Source organism: Lutra lutra, chromosome 5 (assembly GCF_902655055.1).
Source record: "Lutra lutra chromosome 5, mLutLut1.2, whole genome shotgun sequence".
NCBI lineage: Eukaryota > Metazoa > Chordata > Mammalia > Carnivora > Mustelidae > Lutra > Lutra lutra.
The window spans coordinates 80,376,271-80,403,368 of NC_062282.1; the positions used below are offsets into that span (position 1 = coordinate 80,376,271).

Genomic DNA, 27,098 nt, shown 5'->3' on the forward strand with positions numbered 1-27,098 from the left:
GCTTCTTGGCGCTCGCCGCGTAGGTCGGGGCTTGGCCGGGGTGAAGCAGAGCCGGCCACCCCCCTGCCCTCGCTGCTCCTGTGGCCAGAGCCACCTCTGCGTGGGTTTCCGCGGAGGAGAATCGCGCACGCATCTGGTGAAAGAGGAACCCAGGCCTGAGGAACATGCGGCTCGGATGAAAGGCCGCACGCCACTCTTGGATGGCACCTGGCAGGCGTTGTGAGGGCAGGCCCTGGGTCCTGACGTTTGGGTTCAAATTCCAGCTCTGCCACCCCAATTGTGTAACCTTGTGCAACTTAACTTTTACTGGGCCAGGGTTTCATTATCTGTAAAATGGGAATAATAGCACCAGTGTACTAGGGAACTTGTACAGTGTACTAATAATAGCACCAGTGTACTAGGGGACTAGGAACTTAATGAAAATTAAATAAGAAAACTTATGTAAAGTACTTAGTACAGCCCTCATATACATAACATTGAATGTTCACTATTATCATTAGGATAAAGGCTCAAAATCTCATAACCTTCAAGACTTTGCATAATCCATGCTGCTAGCTCTGTGGCGTTCCAGAGGCTACTGCTTGCCTTCATCCCTGAGCTTTGACTGCATTCACTTTCTCTGGCTGCATTTAATCACCCGACAGCCTAGTTCCCTTCTGCCTCAGGACCTTTGCATGTACTGTTTCAGCTGCTTGGAAGGCTCTTTTCCACCCTCTGCTTCAAACCAGTCTGACCTTCCTTTGAGCCTGAATTTACTTGTCACATTATCCAGGAAACTCTCCCTGATTTTCCCCTCCCCCTGATGTAGCCTCTTCTCTATGTTCTTATAGCAGCCTGGGCTTCTTGCTAGCACTGCTCCTACTTGAAATGTATCATCAGTTTTGTCATGTTTAATGTCCACCACCTCCAGAAGAGTTTGTTCCATGAGGCCAGAAGTCCATCCTATTGCAATCATCTGGCATCCCCAACCCCCGAACAGTGCCTGGCCTGGGTCCTCTCTCTGTTGTAAATGACCCACAGTTGGTGGTGAGACCCTGAGGCCAGAGGGAATCTGGAGTCTTCTATACTGTTTCACCAGTTCCTTCCGATGTTCCTTCTGACGTTCAAACAGGGGCACCTTCTGCTTTAAAGTCAGACTCCTGTGTCTTTGGCCACTCTGGCTCAGAGCAAACAGCTCTGAAGGTACCCTCAGCACGTTGCTGCCAGTAGGAATCCGGCCACCCAGAAGCAGAGAGGCAGGTGGGAACAAGGGGCTGAGGGCCAGGTGAAAGCTGTACACTCTGCTGCACACATTGAGCTTAATGAGGGATGTTCACGAGGGTGGCAAAGGAGACCTGCAATGGCTCAGCTAAAAACAGGAGTGCCTCTGGCTTCTGTGCTGCCATATCCCCCTCACTGGCGGGAAGCCCCTGCCTAAGCCAGCCTCAGTGCCCTGAGGGTGCTGTGCTCACCTTTCACACCCACCTCAAAGCTCCACTGATCCTGCTACAGCTCCTCTCACTACCCCTGGGGCCTTTTTTTTTTTTTTTTAAGGTTGGATTCACATCCTTCATTTGCTCTCTTTAATGGCAGCCCTGCCTGCTCTCCTGGATTCCAAGAGTCAGCCAGCAAAGGGTTTGGAGGCTTACATGGGAACGGTTCCTCAGAGTTTTCTCTGCTGAAGCTTAGCTGAAGTGATGTGGGGGTTCCTTTGAAGATTCAATGAGACTACCCTTCTTTGTTCCGGTCCCCTCCACCCTCCAGGGCTCAGAAATCTGCATCTTCCAGGAGTATCTGGTGAATTCTGACGGGTGGATCTGAGGTCACAACAGGACATCTAATGGAAAAGTCTAGCAGATGATGTCAGGCTAGAACTCGGGAAAAAGAACAAGGGCAAGGCTAATAATTGTTGTCATTTATTGAGTTCTTTCTGTGTGCCAGGTGCTGTGCTAACTAAGCACTTTACATGTGATTGCTCAATGAATCTTCTCATCAGCCCTGTCAGGAAGGTACTGGTACTATCCCCATTTTACAGATGAGGAATTTAGACTCAAAAAATGCAAGTCACCTTCCCAAGTTCACACAGCTAGTAAGTGGTGGGAGATTAGAATCCAGGCCGTTAGGACTCTGGAATTCAAACTCTTAACCACTCCGCTCTCCTTCAGGAGTCAACAACACAGAAGAGAGTTCGAGAAGAGGTCAATGGACAGAGAACTGAAACATGGGCAATGCTCTGGGTCAGGAGGACCCAGATCAGGAGGAGGAAGAGGCCACGGCAGACACAGACTGATCAGGAGGTAAACAAACACGGGAGATGCAGAGAGGAGACAGATTCAAGGACCTGATGCAAAAGATGGTGATTTTTTATGGGTCTTAAGTGTGGGAGTATTTAGCACCTTCAGGGTATCTGTGCAGATCATGAGAAATCCAGAAAGAAAGCTAGAGAGAAGAGACTCACTTGATTGAGTCCTAGTTCCACAGTCCTGGTCTTTCCTGGGTTCTGCCTGCAGCCAATTTCCCTCCACTCCTCCATATTCTGATAAAACTTTTCCAAAAAGGTAGCTTCAGTGAATTTCCAATATTCACACTAAAAGTCAAAACCAGTGTTGGGGAGGGCAGAGAAGGAAGTTGAGCCAACCCTGAGTTCAGGGTTTCTTTCCTGAATGACTTGGGGAAATGATACACTTGACAGAAATAAGGAAGTGGGATGATGAGGTGGTTTTGTATGTGGAATTAAGGAGTGGACAGTCAACTGAGTCAAGTGCTCTGGGCCAAGGAGATTGATTGAGCAAAGGCCCACCGGTGGTTAATGAGGTGGTCTTTGATGACCGCACTGACAGCTGTGTCAGAAGAACAGTGATGGAAACTGGGAGACAAACCTGAAAAGCAAAGGAGTTGTGAAGTCAAGGGAGGCAGTATGTGCTACTTAATTAAGAAATCTGGCAGTAGAGAGAATGAAACAGAATGGTAGCTGAAAAGGGCAGGAGGATCAAATAAAGGATTTTCTCCCTGAGATAGGAACGGTTCTTGTGTATTTCATAGGCAGAAAGAAAACAACTAGTAGAGAGACATGCTTTGGCATGAGGGTCAGGATAATTATAGGGACAAGGTTCTAGAAGAGACAGGAAGAGAATGGGACTAAGAGCAAACACAGAGTTTGGCCTTAGAACAAAGGGAAGAGACAGACATCTCCAAATGAGTTTATGTTCTTGTCATTTCCTCTAACTCCTCTTCATGCCTTACATTTATTTGTATAGTGTGCAACTAAACATCCACAGCTATACTCACAGCAGCTTTCAAGTTAGAACCTTCTTCATCGTCACCATTTATTGACCATGTGTGTGTCAGGCAGTGTATCTACTGATATCTCACAAGGAGACTATGATTGTCATTCCCATCTTTCTGGTGAGGAAAGTGAGGGAAAAGATTTTATAATTTGTTCTAAGCCTTTTAGTATTGTTTGACTTTTTCCTAGACTAGGGACTCCTTTAACCAACTGTTACTTAACTGAAGGGTAAAATCCACTGAGCCTGGTCTGTTCCCTATTCTTGGTAGGCAGGCTCTTCTTTAACACACTTTACACTTGCACTTAGCTACAAATTGTTTGGTCACCTAGCCAAGGTCACGTCCAAATCCTACCAGGTAGCAGGCTTCCTATGACCTGTTCTTTTATATTTTTTAAAATATTTATTTATTTTTTTATTTATTTAGGGAGAGTCAGAGGGAGAGACTCTCCAGCAGACTCCCTGCTGAGTGTGGAGCCTGAGTCAGGGCTCCATCCCACAACCCTGGGAGGTCATGCCCTGAGCCATCCAGGTGCTCCTGATGTGTTCTCTTTAAAATAAAAACAAGAACAAGAAAACTTTTACAAAGGAGCTTGCATTTTTCTCAATAATGAACATTTCCACTAATAGGGGTGCCTGACTGGTTCAGTGAGTAGAGCATGTCCTTTTTTTTTTTTTTTTTAGATTTTTATTAATTTATTAGGGAGAGACTGAGAACGACCAAAGGGAGTGGCAGGCAGAGGGAGAAGCAGGCTCCCCACTGAGCAAGGAGTCCTATACAAGAGTCAGTCCAAAACCCTGGGATCATGACTTGAACTGAAGGCAGACGCATTCACCCAGGCATCCTGAGAATGCCATTCTTTTTTTTTTATTTTTAAGATTTTATTTATTTATTTGACAGTCAGAGATTACAAGTAGGCAGAGAGGCAGGCAGATAGAAAGGTGGAAGCAGGCTTCCTGCCAAGCAGAGAGCCCGATGCGGGGCTCCATCCCAGGACCCTGGGATCATGACCTGAGCCAAAGGCAGAGGCTTTAACCCACTGAGCCACGCAGGTGCCCCCTGAGAATGCCACTCTTGATCTCAGGGTCGTGAGTTTAAGCCTCATGTTGAGTGTAGAGAGTACTTAAAAGTAAAATCTTTTATTTTTATTTTTTTTTTTTTAAAGATTTTATTTGTCAGAGAGAGAGGAGAGCAAGCGAGCACAGGCAGACAGAATGGCAGGCAGAGGCAGAGGGAGAAGCAGGCTCCCCACCAAACAAGGAGCCCGATGTGGGACTCGATCCCAGGACGCTGGGATCATGACCTGAGCCGAAGGCAGCTGCTTAACCAACTGAGCCACCCAGGCGTCCCAAAAGTAAAATCTTTTAAAGAAAAATTCCCACTAATAAAAAGTGAGAAGAACTGGTATCAGTGCTAAGGTGATGACTTAGTCCTCTCGGTGACAAAAGTGAGGTTGGTCACTAGATAGAAGGGTCTGGGTGAAAATGAGGATTTGACCCCCTGCAATCTGTGCCCCACACAGAGCCAAGAGCCTGTGTAGGGTCCCTCTGGCCTGATCATGCCCCTGCTTCTTTCCTTGGTGTACCATGCCCTCAGGACAGAGTCTAGACCTCTTGGGGGACTTACAAGACTTTATGATCTGGCCCTGTTTATCTCTCCAGACTAAAGGACTATCACTATCCCATACCATCCCCTCTACTACTCCCCCCCACCACCCTATTCCCCATCCAGCTACAGCCACACTGATCTTAAATTGTGCTCTCTTTGCCTCTCTGGGACTTTGCATCAGATGTTTTCCCTGCCTGAACTGCTTCCCCTTCCCTTCCTCACCTGCTTATTTCCCAAACCTCATCATTCAGGTTCATTAGTTAAGATGTTGCTGTTTCCAGAAAGTCTTCCTGACTTCCACACCTAGATATTCTCCTAGCTAGCACCCTGTACTTTCCCCACTAAACCACACTTTCTAGTATTTGTGCTCATGTCTTCCCCTCTGCACTGATTGTGGGCTGACTGTATGAACTGCTTTAGCCAGCAAAGTATAGGTGCAGGTTCTAGGCCTAAGGCTTAAGAAGCCTGGGCGCTTGCACTTTTGTACATTGAGAAGGTCTGAGCCACCATATAAGCTCAGCTACTCAGCTAGAGACCCTGAGGCTAGGTGGAGAAGGAAAGAGGCTCAGCCATTCCAGTGTCCTAGTTGAGCCTTCATAGGACTCCAGCTGCAGCTGCCAGCTGACTGCCCCCTCATGAGAGACCTGAAGGGAGACCAGCAGAATTACCCAGCTGAGCCCAGTCAATCCACAGAACTGTGAGAGGTAATAAAATAATTGTTTTAAGCCGCTAAATTCCAGAGCATTTGTTATGCTGCACTAACTAAAACACCATGCTGTATTTTACTTGTCTACTGAGTGTGTCAGCCCTGCTAGACTATTTTCTCTGTGAGGACAGGGACCACATCCATTTTTTTTTTTTAAGATTTTATTTATTTATGTGAGAGAAAGAGAGCATGAACAGGGGGAGAGGCAGAAGAAAGAGAGGGAGAGAGAGATAATCAGACTCCCCAGTGAGCAGGGAGCCCAAGGGGGGCTCGATCCCAGGACAACTGGGATCATGACCTGAGCTGAAGGCAGTCGCTTACCTGACTGAGCCATCCAGGTGCCCTGACCACAACCATTTTTTAAAAAGTTGTAATATAACTGGGCAGTAGCTTCCTTTTTTTTTTTTTTAAGATTTTTAATTTATTTATTTGACAGAGATCACAAGTAGGCGGAGAGGCAGGCAGAGAGAGAGAGGAGAGGAAGTAGACTCCCCGCTGAGCAGAGAGCCCAATGTAGGGCTCAATTCCAGGCCCCTGGGATCATGACCTGAGGCGAAGGCAGAGGCTTTAACCCACTGAGCCACCCAGGTGCCCCAGTAGCTTCCTTTTTAAAGATTTTATTCATTTATTTTTCAGAGAGAGAGCATAAGCAAGGGGAACGGCAGGCAGAGGGAGAAGCAGCCTCCCTATTTTGAGCAAGGGGCCCCGATGCCAATCCCAGGACCCTTGGGATCATGACCTGAATTAAAGGCAGACACCTAACTGACTGAGCCACCCAGGCCTCCCCAGGCAGTAGGTTCCCAATGTTAAGTTAGATAGCTTATCTCTGTAGAAGGATTGAGTCAAATTGGGCCACAAGCCAACAACAGACAGCAACCTTGGGAGCTAAGAAGAAAATGGCCAATGGCTTTAGCAAAGGTAAAGGCAAGGGAACAAAGTTGTTGTTCTGATGGTGCTCCTCTAGGCAACACTGAGCAGGTGATCTGGTGTGCCACTGAGGACTCCAGCTGCCCTTGCCACGGCACATAAGTGGTCAGTGTTTAGATTTCTAGAGATAAGAGACGTGGTGTCATTTTACATATGAAAACAAGATACGTTATCATCACAATGTTTCAGCTAGCTTCAAACATGAAGGGCCCTCAGGATTTATAGGTGGAATGAATATGTTACTACCCAAATCAATAAATCCCTGATTGGGGTCTGGTGCTCTTGTCTGTAATTATCTTCAGCACAAGGTGTCCAGTCAAGAGACACTGTTTGACAGTTCTTGTCAAGTTCTATGTGGGACACAAAATGGGAAAATGCCATCCCTCCCCTGAGGGAAAGAACTGGGGAGAGTAGACTTACACAAATGAGATAATTAAATAACAGGACAACATATAATTACTGCTAAATTGTGTGGTAAGAAATTAAGTGCTACAGGAATTGGGAAAAGCAGAGAGCAGTGAGGGCTCAAACAATTGGGGAGTTTTCACTAAAGAGCTGGATGTGGCCGAGCCTGGGGGCATGAAAAAGATTGCAGACAGGCTGACAGGAAGAAAGGTGCAGAAGTCCCTGGAGGAAGAACAGAGCCAAACCAGAGGTTATTTTGAGGCAGCAACACAAGGAATGTGAAAGGTGGCTGTCCCAAATCCCAAAGCAAGGGTATCTCTGAATAGTTTCCCAATATTTGCACTCCTGGGCCTTTATTTTTTGTTTCTTCTGCTTGTAATGGCTTTCTCCTTTCTCTGCCTAACCAGCTCTTTACTCATATGTAAAGGTCCAGCTTGAATGCGACTACTTTCCTGAATCCTTTCTCAGTATCCCATAACCCAGTGCTCATGCTTCTATTGGGACATATCTATTGTTTTTGTCTACTCACCTCCTCCACCATTGCAATTAACAGCAAATTACATTAGGCTCTTACTATGTGCTAGGGACTATGCTAAACATTTTATTATTTTTTTTAAAGGATTTTATTTATTTATTTGACAGAGATCACAAGTAAGCAGAGAGGCAGGCAGAGAGAGAGGAGGAAGCAGGCTTCCCGCTGAGCAGAGAGCCCGATGCGGGGCTCTATCCCAGGACCCCAGGGTTAATGACCTGAGCCAAAGGCAGAGGCTCAACCCACTGAGCCACCCAGGCGCCCCTATGCTAAACATTTTAAATGGATTATGTAATCTTCAATTTCAGAGGGTATTTTTTCTATTTTATAGATGAAGAACCTGAGGCTTAAAGTGCCTAAGTAACCTACCCAAGAACACATAGCTAGGAAGTAAGAAAGCTAGGCTTCAAACCATTTGTGGAATTCCAGAGGCCATTCTTAAAACACGGGATGGTGTATTCAGGTAGGTCACAAATGCTCTTTACTTAACTGTCTTCTCAGATTCTAGGATGGTGGCTGCCATATGGCTTAAATATTGTTGAATAAATACAACTGTCTTGTCATGCCAAGGTCTAAAAGTAGGTGATCCCAGTAAACTGTTACCCCAGGTGTAGACTTCACCCAACCATAAGTCCTGTACCTGGGGGAAAGGAGGGTGGAAGTCCAAGCATCTTACATTTGAATGAGTTCCTTTATAGATTCGCCTGGTGAAAGCAGAACCATTCTCTTCCACACAGAATAATGCATAGATAACACTGGGTGGGTCTGTGGCAGGCTTTGATTAACAGGTGTTTGTGTGTGCGGTGGGGGGGTGGGGGAGACTCCTCTTAGGTATTTGGAAAGCAACTTCCGCGGTTCCTCTTGAGCCTGCAAGGACTAGTCGAGATCACTCCACCAGATCCTATTATGGCGCAGGCTGAGCCCCAGACAGGAAAAGGGGTCGTGCGGAGGCTACACGGTGACACAAACCTGAGCCACAACTGGAACCCCGGAATCAGAACGCTGCCTTTTTTCAATCGCCTACCCCTTCGGTCCGAGTCGCATCTCTAGTAGCGGGTCTTGGACGGGAGAGCTCGGACTACGAGCTTCTCTCGTTGGACCCTTGAGCTCCTCTCCTTCAGCCACTGGCCCTGGTTACTCGTCCAGTGAGGGGCTGGTGTCTACAAAGTTGTCCCGCACAGGCGCGACCGACCTGCGCGACCGAGACCCCTAGCCCCTCCTCTCCACAGTCCCGTTTCTGACGTGGTTCGGCTCCGCCACCTGCGAAGCCCCGCGGCTGCGCGCTCTCCCAGCTCTCGGGCGGGCGGCGAGCGACGCCTCTTCCAGGGGGAGGTCGGGCCCACATCCATGTCCTTGTGGCAGTTCACCTCCTCGCCAGTCCTGAACACGCCTACACGCCCCCCCCACTTCCTTCCGCGCAGCGCCCGGCCTTCCGGCTGTGCCCCTTTCTAATTGGCTGACTGAGTGCTTCCTCAGGACTCGGCCATTCGGAGGGCGCCACAGCGGTCCCTCTAGCAACTGCCCCGTGGCCGGCTCTCGGTCTTGGGACTGCGAGTTCTCTATGCTGTTGGCGACGGCATGTGGCGCCTCCCGGGACTCTTGGGCCGCGGTAAGAGGCGTCGGAGCCGCGGGTCGTGAGGCAGCTGAGATCCTGAACTGGAGAAGGAAGACCGGCCATGAAGACTGAACCGAAGCCTTAGCAGGCGGGGTTGAAGTTGAGGGAAGGCGGAGTCTAAGTGGGCGGGGCTACACCCGCTTGTCAGGGCTGCGGAATTCGAGGTGTAGGTGGGGCTCTTGGGAAGAGGGTGGAGCGCAGAGCCACGGAAATGGGTGGGGCTATTGGAAGGGGAGGAGTCAAATAGCCGGGGCTTGGAGTCCGAAAGACAGGTACGGCCGGTGGAGTAGGCCGAGCCAATGAAAAGAGGCGGGATTTAGAGACGGAGCCTTCAAACACTGAGCGAGGTTGTGTGTAACTGCCGGGTAATTTTATTATGACAGTGATGTCAGCCCTGGGAGGATTTCAGAGTCACCTGGGGAGCATTTTCAAAATATGCCCTGAATGATCCTGGTTTATTGGTTTTGGATGGCACCTCAGAAACTGCACTAAGCAAGAGTCCCTCTATGTCCTTGTCTAAGAACAGTAGAGGCAGCCTGCCAGTGATTCCTGGGTTCCTGGGGTGTGGCTCTGTCAAGCGGACAGAGGAAAGAGGGGTGGGGCCTCCACTGCCTGAGTTCTGTTTATGTCAAGGTGACTGATTTTTGTTGTTCTACACAGCTCTTCCCCGCCTGCTGGGACCTGGCCTCCGGGGGGTGACCCCCAAGTCCACTAACCCAGATGGGCCACAGGCTGCCTCCTCCTCCAACCTGCTGGTCCCTGGGCCCAGCTTTGACAGGTGAGATACTCCCATTCTGTCACCCATCTCTTCCTCCGGGCTCCTTCTCCTCCCACTTGGGCTAGAACTTGATAGTCTTTCTTGCCTCATTTAGGTCAGGCCCCCATGGCCCAGGCCCAGGCACAAACAGGGGCCCAAGGTCCCATGGATGGAAGGATGCCTTCCAGTGGATGTCTTCCCATGTTTCCCCAAACACCTTGTGGGATGCCGTATCATGGGTAAGGCTTCCCCAGTCCTGTCCTTGCCTTTCTGTGTGGATGAGAATGATCCTGCATGGAAATATAGCCTAGAAACAAGAGCTAGGGCATCAGTGTTCCCACACTCAAAATTTGAGTAACCCATGGCATTGGAGCATATTTGGTGAGGTATTGCTGCTCCCCTTCTCCCTGCCCTCTTCCTCCTTTCATTCAGTAAAAATATGTTTAACACCTCTGAGCATTTTCGTTAGGCACTAGTGATGCAATGGAGAGCAAGGTAGATATGATTCTTACCTTGATGAAGCTTACAATGAATAATACTAAATAGCTGACATTTTATGTATTAATGAAATATTATATACGCGTTATCATTTTTAATCCTTACAAAAATCTTGCAAGGAAATATAATCTCCATTTTATAGATAAGGGAACTCGGGCTCTGAAACTTTAGGTAAATGCTTAAGGTCATACAGCTATGAAATAAAGAAACCCTATTTATTCTGGAGCTCATGATCTTAGCTACAAGGCTCTACAGCTTATTGTTTATTTCTCTGTGTACTTTAATTTTGTCTTTCTCCCTTAATGAAGATGTAAGCTCCATGGGAACAGAGACTGTAACTTGTCTTTGCCACTGTACACAGCACTTGTTGTATAAAGAAGTATTTGAGTGTACACAGAAAGGGACAGGGAAATGCTAGTACAGATCCTCGTATATGATAATTGCTCAGAAAATATTTGTTGGGGCGCCTGGGTGGCTCAGTTGTTAAGCGTCTGCCTTTGGCTCAGGTCATGATCCCAGGGTCAAGCCCTGCATTGGGCTCCCTGCTCCATGGGGGAGCGTGCTTCTCCCTCTTGTGTTCCCTCTCTTGCTGTGTCTCTCTCTGCCAAATAAATAAATAAAATTAAAAAAAAAAAAAAGAAAAAAGACAATATTTGTTGACTCTCCCATAGGTCAGTTGACTCTGACCTATAAAGTCAGGTGCTCAGTAGCGAACACGAGGTCCAACAAGGCAGAATGTTTGCTATCTAGGTTCTGCACACATCACTTTTGTGTCTGTCACATCTTATTCCTATCACTTTCATGCTGTATACTTTGGGCAAGTAACTTGACTTCCCTGAGCCTCAGTTGTCTCGTTGTAAATTGGTGTTATCAGCAGAATGGAGCCTGGAATGTCTCTGTGGCAAGGCCACTTCTCTCTGTGGAGCTGTGGACTAAGGGCATAGCATACCCTGGAGAGCAGAGCATTTTCCCAATTTGTTGAAGACCTGAGCCCTAGAGCAATTCCACAGTGAGTCCCTTTGGAAACTGGGTCTAGATTCCAGGGTCCTGATGCTGTCCCTCAGCTCTGTCACTGTTGACCATGTGAAAGGGCCTGGGTACAAGCTGTCCCCACTGCCATGGATACATGTCCCTGTTATTACATATTGGCACCTTCTCTTCCTTCTGGTCTCAGTTCACACATCACCCCTCCAAGAGACGCTTTCTTTGATGCCCTATTTTCTCAGACCTCCCTCTTATGCTCTGTGAAAACTCCTGATTTGTTTTGTTTTGTTGGCATTTAGCATAACTTGTAGTTATTGTGTTTATATTTCTGTGTACTCAAAATCTTTCTCCCTCAGTGAAAATGTAAACTCTATGAGGACAGAGACTATAACTTATATCAGCCAGTGTACTCAGTGCCTGTTGTAATAAATAACTATTTGGGTGTTCACAGGAAGGGAAGGGGAAAACCAAGCAGTCACTGGGCTAGGAGCTAACTTAGGTCTTCCACAGACCTGTCAGAGAAGAGACACCGAGACACTTTCAGCAGGCCTGTACCTGTGACTGCGTCTCTGGTGGGGTGCCTTGGGCAGAGGGAGGGGAAGACTTGTGCCCCAGGCTACAGAAGGAGAGTGAACCTGATGGGGAACTCTGACCTGTTACTATAATTGTGGCCAAGCTCCAGCTTACCACATTATCCTTTTGCCTGCTTAGGCTTTATTTATTCATTAACTTATCATGCATTTGATAAATACATGTGTATATTTATTAGTACTATATCTTAGTACTCTCTTAGGCTCTGGGGATACATTGGGGAGCAAAACACACACGATTCCTGCCCTCATGGGGCTTAGAGACTAACAGGAGAGACAGAGCTTAGGTAAATAATTGTCGAGGTGATTGTTGAAGCCCCAATGTGACCAGGGCTCTATAGGGGAAGTTTGGGCACTGGGAGATTAGTTGGCCTCAGCCGGGAGTCTGGAAAGACTTCTCGAGGAAATGATGTTTGAGCTGAAGGGTGAGACTGAAGGAGGTGACTGGTGCAGAACCGGGTCCGTAATGTGCTGTCTTTTCCAGGGCACTCTGGCTGTGCTGGCCCTGCAGCTGGCAAGGCAGATCCACTTCCAGTCGTCCCTGCCAGCAGGACCTCGGCAAGTGGGGTGCTGCTCTTGGCGCAGTCCCTTGGACCGTTTCCTCTCATCTCCCTTGTGGCATCCGTGCTCCTGTGAGTTCTCAGTCCCAGGGACAGCAGGGCTAGGCTGGGAGTTTCTCTGGGCCAGGAAGTGTCTCTGGACACACCTCAGGAAAAGAGCCATCAGCAGCTCCTTGCCTTTCCTATCTGAAGTCAGAGGAAAGGGAATGTGAGGAAGTTCTATCCGCCCAGGGTGTGGGCCACACCTGCTCTTCAGTGTCCTCCTATGTCCTCCCCTCACCTTCCATGGAGGGAGCCCCACAGGGATCCAGGCTACTTCAGATCCTGGGTGTGGCTTCCTGCTTACCCCTGAGCCAGTTGGGTCATTCTCTGGTTAGTCATTCATGAATAAGTGAATCTTCATTGAATAGCTATCATGTAGTATGGTACCCAGGCAGTACAACCCAAGTGGTTAAGACCCTGGAGTTAGTGCCAGGGTTCAAGCCCCCGAGCTGTCGCGTACTAGTCTTGTGTCCCTGAACAAGTCACTTTTAACTTCCTTATGCCTCAGTTTTGTCATCTATAAGATGGGGTAATAATAAAAATCTACCTCATAGGTTTCTTGGAAGAAGTAAATGAGTTAATACATATCAAAGAGTTAGAACAGTGCCTTGTACATAGTAAGTACCCAGAAAGTATTAGTTTAAGTTCTTGTTCTTAGGATTACAATCAAGATCCATATTATCATCAAAGTGCTAGGTGCTGGGGCTACAGTAGTGACTAAGGTAGATGCCTCCATGCTACTGGAAAAATCTAGGCAGAGGAATGATTTATACCCAGAGCAGGTGATCAGCATAAATGGTGGCCCCTCTGGACCCCTACAGATAGAAGCCAGCAAACGAAATGGAGGAGGGAGGTCGGGGTGTGTGAAGGAGGTGACAGGAGATTCCACGTTCTTCCCCCAAACCTTGGGGAACCCTTAGGCCAGCTCAGGCAGACCAAGCTGATCCCCTCCTGATGGGACTGTTCTTATTGGGTCTTTCCAGCACTTCGGAGACACATCCTCCCCAGCCCTGATGTCCCAGCTTCCAGGCATACTGGTCCCAGGGAACCCAGGCTGGGCCAGGAAGAATGCTCCACTCAGCCCGAGAACCTCTCTTCACACAGCTCCTTGAGGGCATCTGGTCCTCAGGGCCCTTGTGAGGAAGGTATGTTTCTACCTCCTATAATCAGCCAAAGGTGGGGGTGGGGGGGGTTGGGCAGATAGACCATTGTTGGTGCGGATGCTGGATGAGGGGATTGTCGTTCGTGTAGGGCACCTGCTTTCTGGGGCACTTCGGAATGAATCTGTTATCGGGTAGTGGCGCTGGCTGGAGAGGTTGGGGAGACTAGGACAGGGAGAGAAAAGGAGAAACCACACTTTCTGCTTTGCCCTGACTGGGTGTCACCCATTTTCCTTGCAGATCCCAGTGATCTCAGCTTCCTGCCCACCAGTGGTAACTTTCGACCCAGGGCAGAGCCAGCCCAGCTTCAGCCCACTGGAGAAAAGCAGGTATTGTTCAGATTTGGCCTCCACATCCTTGTAACATTCCCCTGGGCAGGTAGCAGTTCCAACGAACCATCCCATGGTGAGTCTTTATTTCTTCCCCAGGAACGAGAGAAGTCAAAAACTCTTTCCCTCGAGGAGGCTGTGACGTCCATTCAGCAGCTCTTCCAGCTCACCGTTTCCATTGCTTTCAACTTCCTGGGTAACTGGGTGGACCTTGCTTCAAGGCGGGTGGATGGGAAAATGGAAAGGCTTTGGGGCTGGTCAAACAGAGTTACGGTAGGGAGTGCTTCAAACGAGAATTTATTTTCGCCCAGGTAGGTAGACCAAATCTGGCATGGTAGCACAGTCAAGTCAGGGACCCATCCTCTTGATTCTGTCATTCTTAAAACTGGCTTCCATCTCAAGGTCCAGTTTGGCTGTTCTGGCTTTTTTCTGGAAGGGGAAAGGTGGGAAAGCTAAAGGATCACTCCTTTGCAATCTGCAAGTTGTATAAATCATTGTCCAGAGTATAGGCTTATGGCCATGCCTACTTGCAGAGGAGACTGGGAAATGTAGTCTGTAACTGAATGACCAGGTGCTTACCTGAAAATTCTGTTACCATGTAAGAAGGAGAAGAGAAATCTTGGAGGATACCTTGCATTTTCTGACACATCTAGGCAAGAACAAGCTCCTGAGGTCTGGAGCAGGCCCTCAAGTACGCAGACAGGAGCACTTTACCCACATCTGGAGACTCCAGGTGCCCCTCCAATGTCTGTCCTATTCTCCATGGTGACTTGGCTTAAGTTTCAGGCCTTTTAATGTGGCGACTCAGATAATTGGCAGATGGGTGAGAAGCTGGGATTCATTCAGTACAAATTTCACCTTTTGCTAGGCCCTATTTTAGGTTTTAGGGATACAGTGATTCATAAGACAGAGTCCTTACTCTGATGGATCTGACATATGAATCAAGGTGGTGGTGGAGGCGGGGGAGAAAAACAATAAGTTGGCAAACAAGAGAATTTCCAGTCGTGGTAAATGTTATACAGAAGGGTAAATAGGGGAGTGTGTCAGTGACTTGGGGAAGTCCTCATTGATGGGAAGAACTTTGTGCTAAGGCCTGACTGACAAAACAAGCTAGTCTTGTTTCCATCCAGAGAAAGAGCTATCCAAACAGAGGGAACAGCAAGTACAAAGGTCCTGAGACAGGATTGAGTTTTGCTTGTTAAAGGAACAAAAGAAAGGTGAGTGTGGCTGGGACTTAGAGATCACCAGGAGTTTAGAAAAAGATGAAGTCAAGAAGCAAGGAGGGGCCAGATCAGGCAAGGCCTTCCGAGCCACAGAGGAGTGTGGTTTTTTGAAGCAAGATAAGCCAATGGAGGTTTTACACTGGAGCAGGAGGGGGGACCATCACATGATCTGAATTACTTTTTCAGATTTCTCTTGTTGTTGTATGGACAGTCGTGGAGTGCAGAGATGTCAGAGGAAACAGGACGCTAGGTTGGAGCTATTGCTCATAGCATAGCAAAGCCTCATGGTGGCTTGGTTTTGGTTAGGGGCAGAAGAGAAAGAGAAGAGAGATGGATCAGGGAGCCAGCGGGGTACGGGGAATGGGCTCAGGGTGGTATCCTTCGCCCTCTTTAGTCTTCTGAAGGACAGAGGGCTCTGTGAATCCTGGACAGCGAATTTTCAGGTAGCAGGGAGGTGACTTTAATTCACTGTGGGCTGAATGGAATCTGGCTTCTGCCTCATTAGCTTTTTGTGATTTTGATGGGCAGACAGTCTCTTCTGAGAATTTTCTTGCCCATTCCTTCATTCATATATTCATTTATTCAGCAATGCTAAGCAGTGTGGCAGAACACAAAGGGAGCATAAGCCATAATCATATTTTGCATTTGTATAGAGCTTTCACCCAATGCAAAGCTATTTCTTCTACATTCTTTTCCTGCTTCTGCCTCCAGGATTTTGCAGTCTAATTGAGGAGACAGGGCTTGTACTCTGGAAACAGTCTAGTTCAGAGAAAAAGGCCTGTATATTAAGTAAATGCCAAAAAAGTGTTTAAAGCCTGAGTGTGGTCTGAAGGTTCCAGAGAAACAGGATGGGAAGGCCTGACAGTGGAGGCAGAGAGATACCCCAGGCAGGAGAGACAGCTCAGGAAAAGGTTTGAATGGGAACTCGGGGACTTGACTGCACCCAGCCCTGTCTCTGTTTTTCATTTGTTTCTTTGTTTCTTTGGATGAAACAAAGCACATGGGCTTGGTTGTCGGACATCCCTGAGTTCATCTGTCTTGTAGTTCTTATATTCTCTCTGATGAGTTCCTCCTAAAGCAGGATTAACAGTATCAGCTGTTATCAGTTACATTTAGTTGGTTACAAGCAGCTCGAACCCCCTCTGGCTAGGTTAAGCACAGAGGGAATCCGTTGGGATCTGTTGACTTGCCATGTGTCAGAAAGAACAAGAATGAGGGGGGCAGTGACTTAGGGACAGTGTCTTCAGAGTGCTGCTTTCAGAATAAACCCTCAAAAGCTGTTTCTCTCATGCCTCAACCAGGTTAAGATTCCAATTCCTGAGTGAGGGACTTATTGGTGGGGAAGAGCACAGTACCTCGATTGGTAGCATGGGGAGTGGGGGAAGGGGGAGGGTCTTCTCCCAAAGGGAGATTGGGATGCTGTCACCAAGAGGAGGATGTTGTATAGGAGGACAGAAGCCACTGAGGTCTTTGGCAAACCAGTGGAACATTTGGAGGATGGAAACATGCAAAGTGTCTAGCAGCAAAAACCAAGGAAGCAGCCTATGAGTTGGCCAAGGATGTGGGGAAGTTCACAGAGAAAGCTGTATTTCCACCCTTTGCTTTCTCATAGGCACAGAGAACATGAGGAATGGGGACTACGTGGCAGCCTTTTCTTACTTCCAGAAAGCAGCAGACCACGGCTACAGCAAAGCACAGTACAACGTGGGCTTGTGTCACGAGCATGGCAGAGGTACCCCCAAGGACCTGGGCAAGGTATCAGACCTTCTTTCTGTCCTAGGCCTGTCCACCATGTTGCACTGTCGAGAGGTGACCTCCAGAAATGAGCAGTGGGCAGGGCTTGGGGAGAGTTCAGCTTCTGTCTTTCAGCCACAAGAGAAGAAGAAGCTCCTAACTTCTAGGAATTTAGACTCAAAAGGAGTCAGGGACCTTGTTGGTCTTTGCAGCTGTATCATCGGGACCTAGAACCTTACCTTGGGGAATGGATTAATTCATTCTAAACAAGTAGGAAAGTAGACAAAGATGTTCTATACAAGAGTGAATTTCTTAAGAAGAGGAAAGCAATTTGAAGTTCCTTCCATAGTGCATTGGTTTATAATATCTATGTGGGTCTTAAAAATAATGGGCTAGGTCTATATTTACTGGCAGGGAAAGACATTCTCTGTGTATTGTTAAGTGAAAAAATAGGTTACAAAATTGTGAATGTTGTTCTCTGTCTCCTGTTTATTTTTCCCTGTTATACACACATACATTTATATACGTCTGTGTGTGTGAATGTGTATGTGTGTAGGTATAAACACATGTGTGTGGGGGAAGAAATTTGAAAAGCTGTGAACTAAAAGGTAAGCCGAGAATGATCTTTAGAAGGCAGAATCTCTTGGGATTTCATGTTTCTATTTTCAGTTTATCTGTATTTTGAAATTTGGGTTTATCTGTATTTCCTGACTAATCTGTATGGATTAGTTCTATTTAATTAAAATAATTTTTACAAATTTCATTCGAAGGGAAAGCTGGCTTGCAGGGTACCTGCTAACTTAGGGAGGGGGGTCTCTCCCTTTGTCCCAGGCAGTCCTTTCCTACCAGCTGGCTGCCAGCCAGGGCCACAGGCTGGCTCAGTACCGCTACGCCAGGTGTCTGCTGCAAGGCCTGGCCTCCGAGGGGGCACCTAAGCAGCAGAGGGCAGTGTCCATGCTGAAGCAGGCTGCTGACTCGGGCTTGAGAGAGGTGAGTGCCCAGGCGGGGTGTCTCCTGGAGCACGTGGGGCCAGGAAGGAACCAAGATAACATTTCTCCTTCTTCCCTGGCCACAGGCTCAAGCTTTCCTCGGGGTGCTTTTCACCAAGGAGCCACACCTGGATGAGCAGAACGCTGTGAAATACTTTTGGCTTGCAGCCAACAATGGGGTAGGACATCTCCAGCGTCCCACCATGTTGGGGGATCGAGTCTGAGGAAGGAGGGGATTTGGGAACTGGTACCGAGGCTCCAGGATGCACAGGATACGGTTGACAGGGACACATAGGGTGGGCTGGTTTCAACTCTTAACTGTTACTGACTTACTGTGTGACCCCTGGGCAGGTCTAGTGGCACACAGGAGCTGGCTTACACCAGTCTGCAAGAGCTGCTGGGGGAGGCCTTAAAATCAGCTGTGGGAGGAGTGTGTGCCATACAGAAGGGACTCAGGACTACAAAGCAGGGCTGGTTTCACTGGACAGCCCGTGATTACATTTATCAGCACACGACTAGGCTGGTGGCTTCTTGTTTCCCTTGTCTCAGGCTGCCTCACCTGTCTGCTGCTTCGCAAGGTGGTTGTTGTTGTTGTTGTTGTTGTTGTTGTAGTTGTGAGGAGCCCAGTATACCTAAGGTAACAGGTGTGCGAGCAAGCACTTGGTAAGTGGTGCACAAGGGAGGTGCATCCTCATGAGCTGTGCGGCTCAGGGAAGTCAGAAGACACGGAGCAGTTTGGGGTTGGTGGCACATGTAGGGGGGTATTGCCGCCCAGCCTGTAGGACCCAGAGTATATCCTCCGGAGTATTAGTTCCAGGCGGTATTTGTAAGTAATCCCGGGGAAAACATGGTCCGAGGGGTTTGGAAATACTGAGCCAACCAGCTGTCTTCAATGCAGGAGATCTCAGAGCTTTCTCTCTGTGCTGATCACCAAAAGGGCATCTCTGGTTTGCTGTACTCCGCAAGTATACTTGACCAGGATTTTTCTTTTTTCGGTGTGGCCTCTTGGAGGACCAGGAGTACTGGATTAACGTGAGTCATGGCCTTGGATGAGAATTGCCCTGCAGAGGGGCTCCTCTGTGTTTTTGGGCCAGCACAATGATAACTTCATCAAACTCTTGGGCATCAGAATACTTTCTTATTTTTACTTGGTGTTATCTGTCGTTGCCATCGAAAGGGGGGTGATGTCACTCACCAGTACTGCCTCTGTGCCTGCCTTCCTTGATAGAGCCCCAGGACCTTCTCAGGCTGAAGGTGCCTCACATCCCTCATGAGCTGGACAAGCCTGGGGGCCCCTTGGCCTGATTTAGTCACCCAGCATGCTAGGAGATATGCACAAATTGTGCTGGGCACAGTCCTCACACTCACCCACTCCAGCAGGAACTGAGTCTCTGTAGGTTTGTGCTGAGCAGTGTGGCAGGGTAGGAGTTTTGGACTTATGAGTGTCCGGTGCTGGCCGTGAGCCCACCATATTTATGACGTAGACTTTGATGCGCATGTTACAGAAACTCGGTCCAAAAATTTGACACTAGAAGGTAGAAGAGAAATGGGACCATAGTTGGGAATCCACATTTTGTTTTTTTTAAGTTGGGGGCTTGAATATAACAATAATATTCCACCAGAGAGGGCAAGATTAATGATGGGGGCAAATAAAGGTATGAAAATAATAATAATCTAAGTAATCTAAGCATTATTCATGTATTAATGTATGTTATCCTTGTAACAATGCAGTAAGGTAGGTACTGTTACAATTTCACACTTTATAGATGAGGAGACTGAGGCACAGAGGCGTGGAGTACTTGCCTAAGGTTCCTCCACTGTAATTGGTGGAGCTGGGATTGGAACCCAGGCAGTCTGCCTCTATAGGTTGTGCTCTGCAGCCCTACCTGTTCCTAGTTGTCAGGGAAGAGAGGATTCAGAACCTTTTAATCTTTCAAACGGGGAACATTCTCTGGACCGTATGTTTTGCAGGGCCTCAGTAGAGGTTCAGAAGGCATGCAGGGCCTTTGGGAAACTTAGCCTCCTCTCTTGCTCCTGGCTCTTTCAGCTGAAGTAGGAACCTGACTCCCGGGTTCCCCGTACTTAGGCTGGCTGCTCCCTGTGGCCCTCATGTCTGCCCGCCTTCTGCACCAGCCTCGGCCAGAGAAGCAGCCATGCTGCTCTGGCTCGAATCTCCCTGGACAGAAGGATTCCCAGCTCCTCTGTGTTGGGCAAACTCCAGGCCTCTGGCTTTTTGTACTTGCGATCCCTTGGTCCAGAGAGGGCCAAGACTGGACCTTGAACATGCACAGATGAAGCCCCGGCTTGTCTGACTGCTCCACCTTCCTCCTGCCTTTGCATTTCAGTTCTTCACTCCTGCAGGTGTACACATCTCTGTGTCTGTCCATCTTCCCCTTTAGGACTCACAGAGCAGGTACCACTTGGGAATTTGCTTTGAGAAGGGCCTTGGTGTGCGGAGGAACCTGGGAGAGGCTGTGAGATGTTACCAGCAATCCGCGGCTCTGGGCAATGAACCTGCCCAGGAGAGGTTGCAGACCCTCTTTTCCATGGAGGCAGCAGGTAAAGGTGCGTGTCGAAGCCAACAGGTTCTCTCCCATGAGCTGATTACCCTGTGACAGAGAAGGGGGTGGCTTGGTCCGCTTGCCATTTCCTGCCTCAGTAACGGGTAAGATTATAGCTTTTTGAGATAGACACGCCTGAGTTTTAACCACTGCTCTGTCACTGAACTTGGACTTGGTGTCTTTGAGCCTTAGGTTCTTCACTTCTGAAAGTGAGGGTACTACTGGTACCTCCGTCACTGGGTTGTAAGGATTAAATGGGATGACTCTAGAGGGTTCAGCACAACCTAGCACAGAGCAGGTATTGAATAAATGGGAGCTAATCTGATAATTTTTCAGGAGAGACAGTCTCCCAAGATACCGCCTCATTGCCCTGAATTACCCTTCAAGTCCTCTAAGAGTCCTGCTCACTCATGAGTCACTCGGGCTGGCCTGGGTTAACAACGCTAGAGCCCATTAAGTCCTTGAAGAAGTCCTTGCTCTGAAGTAGGAACCCACAGTATGAGTAAGAGCTGCTCTCGTTTCTCCTCACAGCCCTGGAGACCAGCGACCTGGCAGTTAAAGGATTGAAGTCCTTCTCCAGTCCCTCCCTCCACAGCTTCAACACTCTGCTGGCAGGGGCCTCCCACCTCCCACACGCCTCGAGCACAGGGAACCTTGGCCTCCTCTATAGAAGTGGGTGTCTCAGAGCCAGCCCTGGAGCCCCCAGCATTGCTCTCCCCCCGTTCAGCTATCCCTTGGAAAGGAGTCTCGTCAGACTGGGTTTTGGCTAAGGTGAGATAAGACCTAGTCACTGGTGCCTCTCACTGGTGTTGGCGGGGAGGGCAGAGAGGTTGGCTGGTAAAAAAAAAATGGTGTCAGTGTCCTTTTCCAAGACATGCCAGTGGGAGCTGAGGGTCTCAAGCAATTTCAAGTGCATGGCCCATGAATGACTTTGACCTTTCCCCCAATTGGTAGCCTCCCAGATGAGAAGTGGAAACATCCACAGTGATTTCTGGTTCTGTGCACAAAAGGGATTCGTTCAGTGACCTGTGAAAAACTCTCCTGAAGGGTCCAGAGACCCTGGACCTCATCTTAGCCTATGACCTTGAGTAAACCCCTTACCTATTTCCTCCCGTGCCTCAGTTTCCTCAGGCTCCGACTATATCAGTTTTTGCCAACATCTGATGTATGTGCCTCTGGTGGTTCATGAGAGGATTTTAGGTACTCAATATTTTCTATATTACTAGTTGGATATTTAATAAATGGATAATTAATAATGTAAAAATGTGACTAGCACATCATGGTTTCACAGATATTAAAAATAATCCATTTAAAGAAAAACATTGTGAAATTGGATAAAGGGGAACACAGATCCGGAGAGGTGGCAAAAACCATGAGGGTGGTTCCATGAATGGCTAAAACTCAGAGAACACTTCATCAGGCCATTCTCAAGATGAGCCCCAATATTTGCTTTTATTCATCCCCTGTGGATTCATGATCATCTCCCATTTCACCTTTGATTTGGAAGGAACGAGTTTCTTGCCTACATGCTTGCCATATCTGCTTGACTTTTTCAGATCCTCTCACTTCAGCCCTAAAGAAGGGAGCCTGTGGGTTCTCAGAGAGATGCCACAACTTGAGCCCCAGAGCAGAGGCCAGTTGTCTTTTCAACTTCCCAAAGAACCTTAAGTACCTGCCCCAGCACAGTAAAGAAGAAAGTGTGTGAAGACCCAGGTCTGGGCCATGTCCGCTTGAAGCAGTGACCTGACCCACTACACTGTTTTCTCAGTTGTAAACCAAAGGCACTGGTGTCTGCCCTTCTACCCTACTGAGCCTATGTGGGGCATTTTGTGGCAGAAAGGACCTTGGTCCTCACTGAAGCCCAGGGAGGCGGAGTGGTGCCCATGGTTACACAGCTTTATGAGTCAGTAGGCTCAGAGAAGACCCAGGCCCCCTGACTCCTAGCCCAGGGCTCTTTTGCGCCTTTTACACTGTAGATTTACGTGAAAGTGTTCTTATCATCTGGCCATTGTGAGGGAGGAAGTGGAGACTGAGCGCCTGGAGATTTGCAGCAGGGAAGTATAGATTTAGAGATCCTTGTTTGTGAAAGGTATGCCAGAAATGGATGAGAGTTTAATAAAATAGATATTGGATTATCTCATCACTCTTGCCCTTGAGTATGTTGGGGAGACCTGGGGTTTGGGCAGGGGGAGCTGAAAGCTGAGGCTCCAACCTCATTTCTAAACTCTCCATTAACCAATTTGAAGGGTCTTAAAAGCTTCTCCAAGAGAGAGACTTAGGAAAAAATGATTTCTGAGTCAACGCTAATGACTCCAATTACTGAATTTGTGCATAGCTGTTCCCTGGCTTCTGGATGTTAGCCCAAGTTCAATAGCATAGATGTGGTGGGGGTGGGAGTGGGGGAAGGACTGAGGATCAAACCCTCTAGTAACTGTGCAAATGGGAAAGACCACCCAGCTCCGCTAGTTGAGAGGTGGGAGTAATTGGGCGGGAGAGGGTTGTCCATGTTTCCCCCTCTGCTCCCTATCTCTCCCCCCGCCCAACCCTGCCAACCTCTAGTGGGTCCTACCATACTCTTCTAGCACCTTCCTCTCACTACTGGCTTCCTCCAGCTCCGGCACCTCCCCCTGACTGCTGTTCCCTTTCCAGGGCTGCCTTGCACACTGGCCACCACCACCCCCGCCCCACCCTCACCACCTTCCACTGCCATGCTGGTCCCCTTATGCAGTTGCCTTCCACAAATGGCTCCTTGGGATCTGGGACCTTGTTGTCTTTGTAATCTGGAATCCTCAGCACTTAGCACAGGGCCCCTTGCTGTTATGGGCTCCCTATACACATTGGTTAAAGCTCAGGTTTTTACATTGTGCAATGCACTAATCTCTCTGCAAAAAAAAAAAAAAAAAAAAAAAAAGGTTTCTGTGGTCAAATAAGTTTGGGAAATGCTGTACCAGACATCCCTTTTTTATAGATTCACAATGCACATCAGCATCTTTAAGGTTCCAAGAAGTCCTGCAGTGAAGAACTTGGTTAACCTTTTTCCAGCCTGAGCTGAGCACAGAGCCCTGCTCCATGCAGACTGCCCATCAACCCTCCCGAGGCACCTTCTGGAGACTGTCATTTCCTGCCCTCCTGCGGAGCCCAGCTCTTCAGCCTCTTCCCTTCCTGTTGTCATTCTGGGTTCCTGATTCCTTCCGGGGAAGGAGGGGCAGTTCACACAGCCCCAGGACATTGGATGTCCCGTGTTGATGATCAGATGCCACCCTCCCTTCCTCCCAGTCATTATAAGTTAAGTACTGATTCAATTTGGGGTACCAGCCGTGGAGGTAGGATATTTTTAAGCTCTCCTGGTGGAGAGGGAGAATGGGAGAGTCATGAGAGAGATGTTGTCAAGGGACCAAAAATCCTCGGCTGTTCAGTCTCTGCAGGCTCCACATGGCCCCAGGGGATGGGCTTCTTCCACAGATGGGGCCCTGCTGTGCTTTGCCATTAAAATTCCATTATTAATGACTCATCGTCATTGCCCTTCAAGGACATACTGAGGGGGAGGACAGGGAAGTGGTCCTAGCCTGGGTTAAAATACTGGGGGACCCAAGTCTGGGGACCTAGGGCCCTCAGCAATGAGACTTTTGTGCAATTCTCTGCTGCCTCAGTTTCCTCATCCAGAGATGCTGTTTTCAGGGAGTCCTGATGCTATAGTTGGAACAAGGCTGTTTAAGTCATTATATCTTCAGTGCTAATACAGTACAGGGTACTTAGTACATGTTCAGTAAATATTTATTCAAAGAATGTGTGGTTTTATGCATTGTCCCCCTCTCCACACAATACCTAGCACCAAGCCTAGCTAACACATAGTAGGTGCTTTAAATGTTGCACCAGTGTTTCTGTATACCCCCCACTGCTATTTCTGACACATAGCAATCACACAATAAACACAAAGTGTTTGTTGAATGAATGGTTTTTTTCTTTTTAATATTTTATTTATTTGACAGACAGAGATCACATGTAGGCAGAGAAGCAGGCAGAGAGAGAGAGAGGAGGAAGCAGGCTCCCTGCTGAGAAGAGAACCTGATGCGGTGCTCCATCCCAGGACCCTGGGATCATGACCCGAGCCGAAGGCAGAGGCTTTAACCCACTGAGCCACCCAGGCGCCCCTGAATGAATGTTTCTGATCATGCCTCTCCTCTCCCTACCCATTACATTGTACTCCCTCCTTAGTAGGAGCTGGAAAAGGCTGGCCTATTTTCTAATACATACTATGTGCCCAGCCGAGCCTGTGCTAAGACAACCTCCCTCCCTCTCCTGTTTTCCTGTGGGGATTGGGTTCTCTCCAGAGTCCCCTGGGTAGTGGTTGCCATCTCACGCTTGTTTCAGCCGGAGGAGAGGCAGGGTCAGTGAGCTGCCAAGCTGAAGTTGGGTGACAGACAGGAGGCTGCTATCAATCTCTGAGCTGCCCCCAGGCTCCAAGTGAGCACTGCAGCGCATGTCTCGTGCTGGAGAATGGCTGACTATTGATAAAAAAACGTCCCTCTACGCTTTCCAAATTAAGACGACATTTAACTGAGTGCTGGCTGGCTTGCCTGCTCCCTCAGTCTCCCATGGGAGAGAGCCCGTCTTGGCGAAAACTGTTCTGAGCATGTCCGAAGTCTCAGCTTTGACATCTGGGCTGATGCAAAGACGTTCAGCATGCCCCATTCTCTCAGCATACCCCCTGTCACTCTCAGCCTATTCCTGGGAAAGGGCTGAGTGTCCCCAGGCTAGGAGAGGGTTGCATGGGGCCTGCAAGAGCACTGACCTCATGTACGTACGTCCCCATGCTGACTGGACATCAGTTGCCCCAGAACAGAAACCACTCTACCCGTGAGTTCTCCAGGGTCTGTGGGCAAGGTAGAACCGAGGACCGACAGAGAGGATCACAGGGGTCCTCCATCTTCTGTAGGTCACAGACCCCTTTGACAATGTGGTGAAAGCACCGACTCCTTCCCATAGAAAAGTGGGCATCCTCCCAACTGTGCACACAATTGAGCTGATTCTGGGATCCTGAAGGCCAACCATGGACCCCAGCTCAGGAACTGTTGATATACTAAAAAGAATATTAAGGACACCTGGGTGGCTCAGTTGGTTAAGCGGCTGTCTTTGGCTCAGGTCACGATCCTAGAGTCCTGGGATGGACACCTGAGTTGGGCTTCCTGCTCAGCGGGGAGCCAGCTTCTCCTTCTCTTTCTGCCCCCCACCACCCCGCTCGTGCTCTCTCTGTCTCTCAAATAAATAAATACAATCTTTAAAAAAAAAAAAAAAATCCTATGAATCCCAGATTCAGATCCTGGCCCTGCCACACACCTGCCATGTGGCTTGGCGCAAGGCAGATTTTTCAGTCTTGCCTTTTCCTTGGCGATAAAATGTTCTAGCTCCTTATGACTAAAATTGCCTCTGTTTGTGGAGGTCGAGACCTTGCCTTAAACCAGTGCAGCATAACCTTTCATAGGTCAACATGTGCCTTAGAGAATCCGATAAGATTTCCTATCCTCTGCCTAGAAAAATCTCTGTACACAAGGATTTGCCTAGTAATCATGAGGTCTAAGGACTACAGATTCAGGACTTCTGACCTAGAGTGAAGTAGTGATCCAGGGTATCCAACGATCCAGCTGACAGCCATGCTTCCAGGTTTCTTTTTAATTAATTAATTCACTAGGTGCCAGGTTTCTTAGGTTGCCTCTTCCTTCATCTCTTCTCTCTATCCTCCCAACACCAGCCCTGTGTCAAAAATCCACTAGTAATTGAGGAGGGGAGTGGTGGCAGTCAACATTGTCTACTCCAGTTCTGTGGTTTTTAGACTTTGATTTCACATAACGGAAACTTTTTTTTCTTTATAATGACATCTTAGCTAGAGCTCCAATACAGATAAAAAGGGACTCTGAAACACTGATTTATTCATTTATCCGTCCATTCCTGCCTTCAACAAGTAAGTATGCATCAGGTGTTGCTTTGGGTCGGTCTCCCGGCTGGTCAGGCTGGTCTCAGTGCCTGCTGACTCCCCCCCGGCCCCTCTCATTGTCTTGGGGAGCCCAACAGCTCAAAAATCACAGATCTTGGAAGGAAGTCACTGGCACCTGAAGTGACATAATCAGAGCCCCAGAGACTCTGCTCTTTAAGCCCTTAACTTTGGGGAGCCTCATTTTTATCATCTGTAACGTGGAATAACAGGATAATGGTGCCACATTGGATTCCAAGTTTACATGGCTTTCATTATCTTTGGTGAGGAATATGATTGGCCCATTTCTTTGGACAGTGATCATGAGTATTGGCCTCCAAGAGGGATGGAAGGAAGAGCACAGAGAGGAATTTTTGCCTTCAGTGTCAAGGACAGCCCTATGCTACTGAGAGTCCTGAATGGCTAGCTGAATGACTGCTTGGAAATTTCCAGGAAAATTATAAGGCTGAGCCTTGGGAAAATATGGGCTATTTCTTTGCTCCCTCTTGCTCTGGAAGTTTTGCTGCTGTCAGTATCGATTTCATAGACCCCATTCGTACACTGTCCTCTAGGGCCTGAATTCATGGGCCCAAACCTGCTACCACAGAGGAAGGTTTACCCACGAATGCTGGGTCCATGAAGATGA

The 27,098-nt window shown here is 48.3% G+C and overlaps 1 protein-coding gene across 3 annotated transcripts; it reads left to right on the forward strand.

The window, feature by feature from the left end:
* Nucleotides 1-8,895: 8,895 nt before the first annotated feature.
* Nucleotides 8,896-24,397, forward strand: DELE1 (DAP3 binding cell death enhancer 1). 3 transcript variants are annotated; one of them, XM_047730495.1, is made up of 13 exons: nucleotides 8,896-9,051; nucleotides 9,718-9,835; nucleotides 9,930-10,053; nucleotides 12,371-12,518; nucleotides 13,472-13,633; nucleotides 13,889-13,977; nucleotides 14,077-14,173; nucleotides 16,813-16,955; nucleotides 17,766-17,924; nucleotides 18,010-18,102; nucleotides 20,323-20,488; nucleotides 21,016-21,255; nucleotides 23,453-24,397. In XM_047730495.1, exons 1-12 carry the CDS (start codon nucleotides 9,021-9,023, stop codon nucleotides 21,252-21,254), a joined length of 1,569 nt encoding a protein of 522 aa, XP_047586451.1. In that variant the 5' UTR covers nucleotides 8,896-9,020; the 3' UTR covers nucleotide 21,255; nucleotides 23,453-24,397. The 3 variants fall into 3 exon arrangements, with proteins under 3 accessions (XP_047586451.1, XP_047586450.1, XP_047586448.1); XM_047730494.1 differs by lacking the exon at nucleotides 23,453-24,397 and adding an exon at nucleotides 22,041-22,624; XM_047730492.1 differs by lacking the exon at nucleotides 23,453-24,397 and having other exon boundaries at nucleotides 21,016-22,624.
* Nucleotides 24,398-27,098: the final 2,701 nt, after the last annotated feature.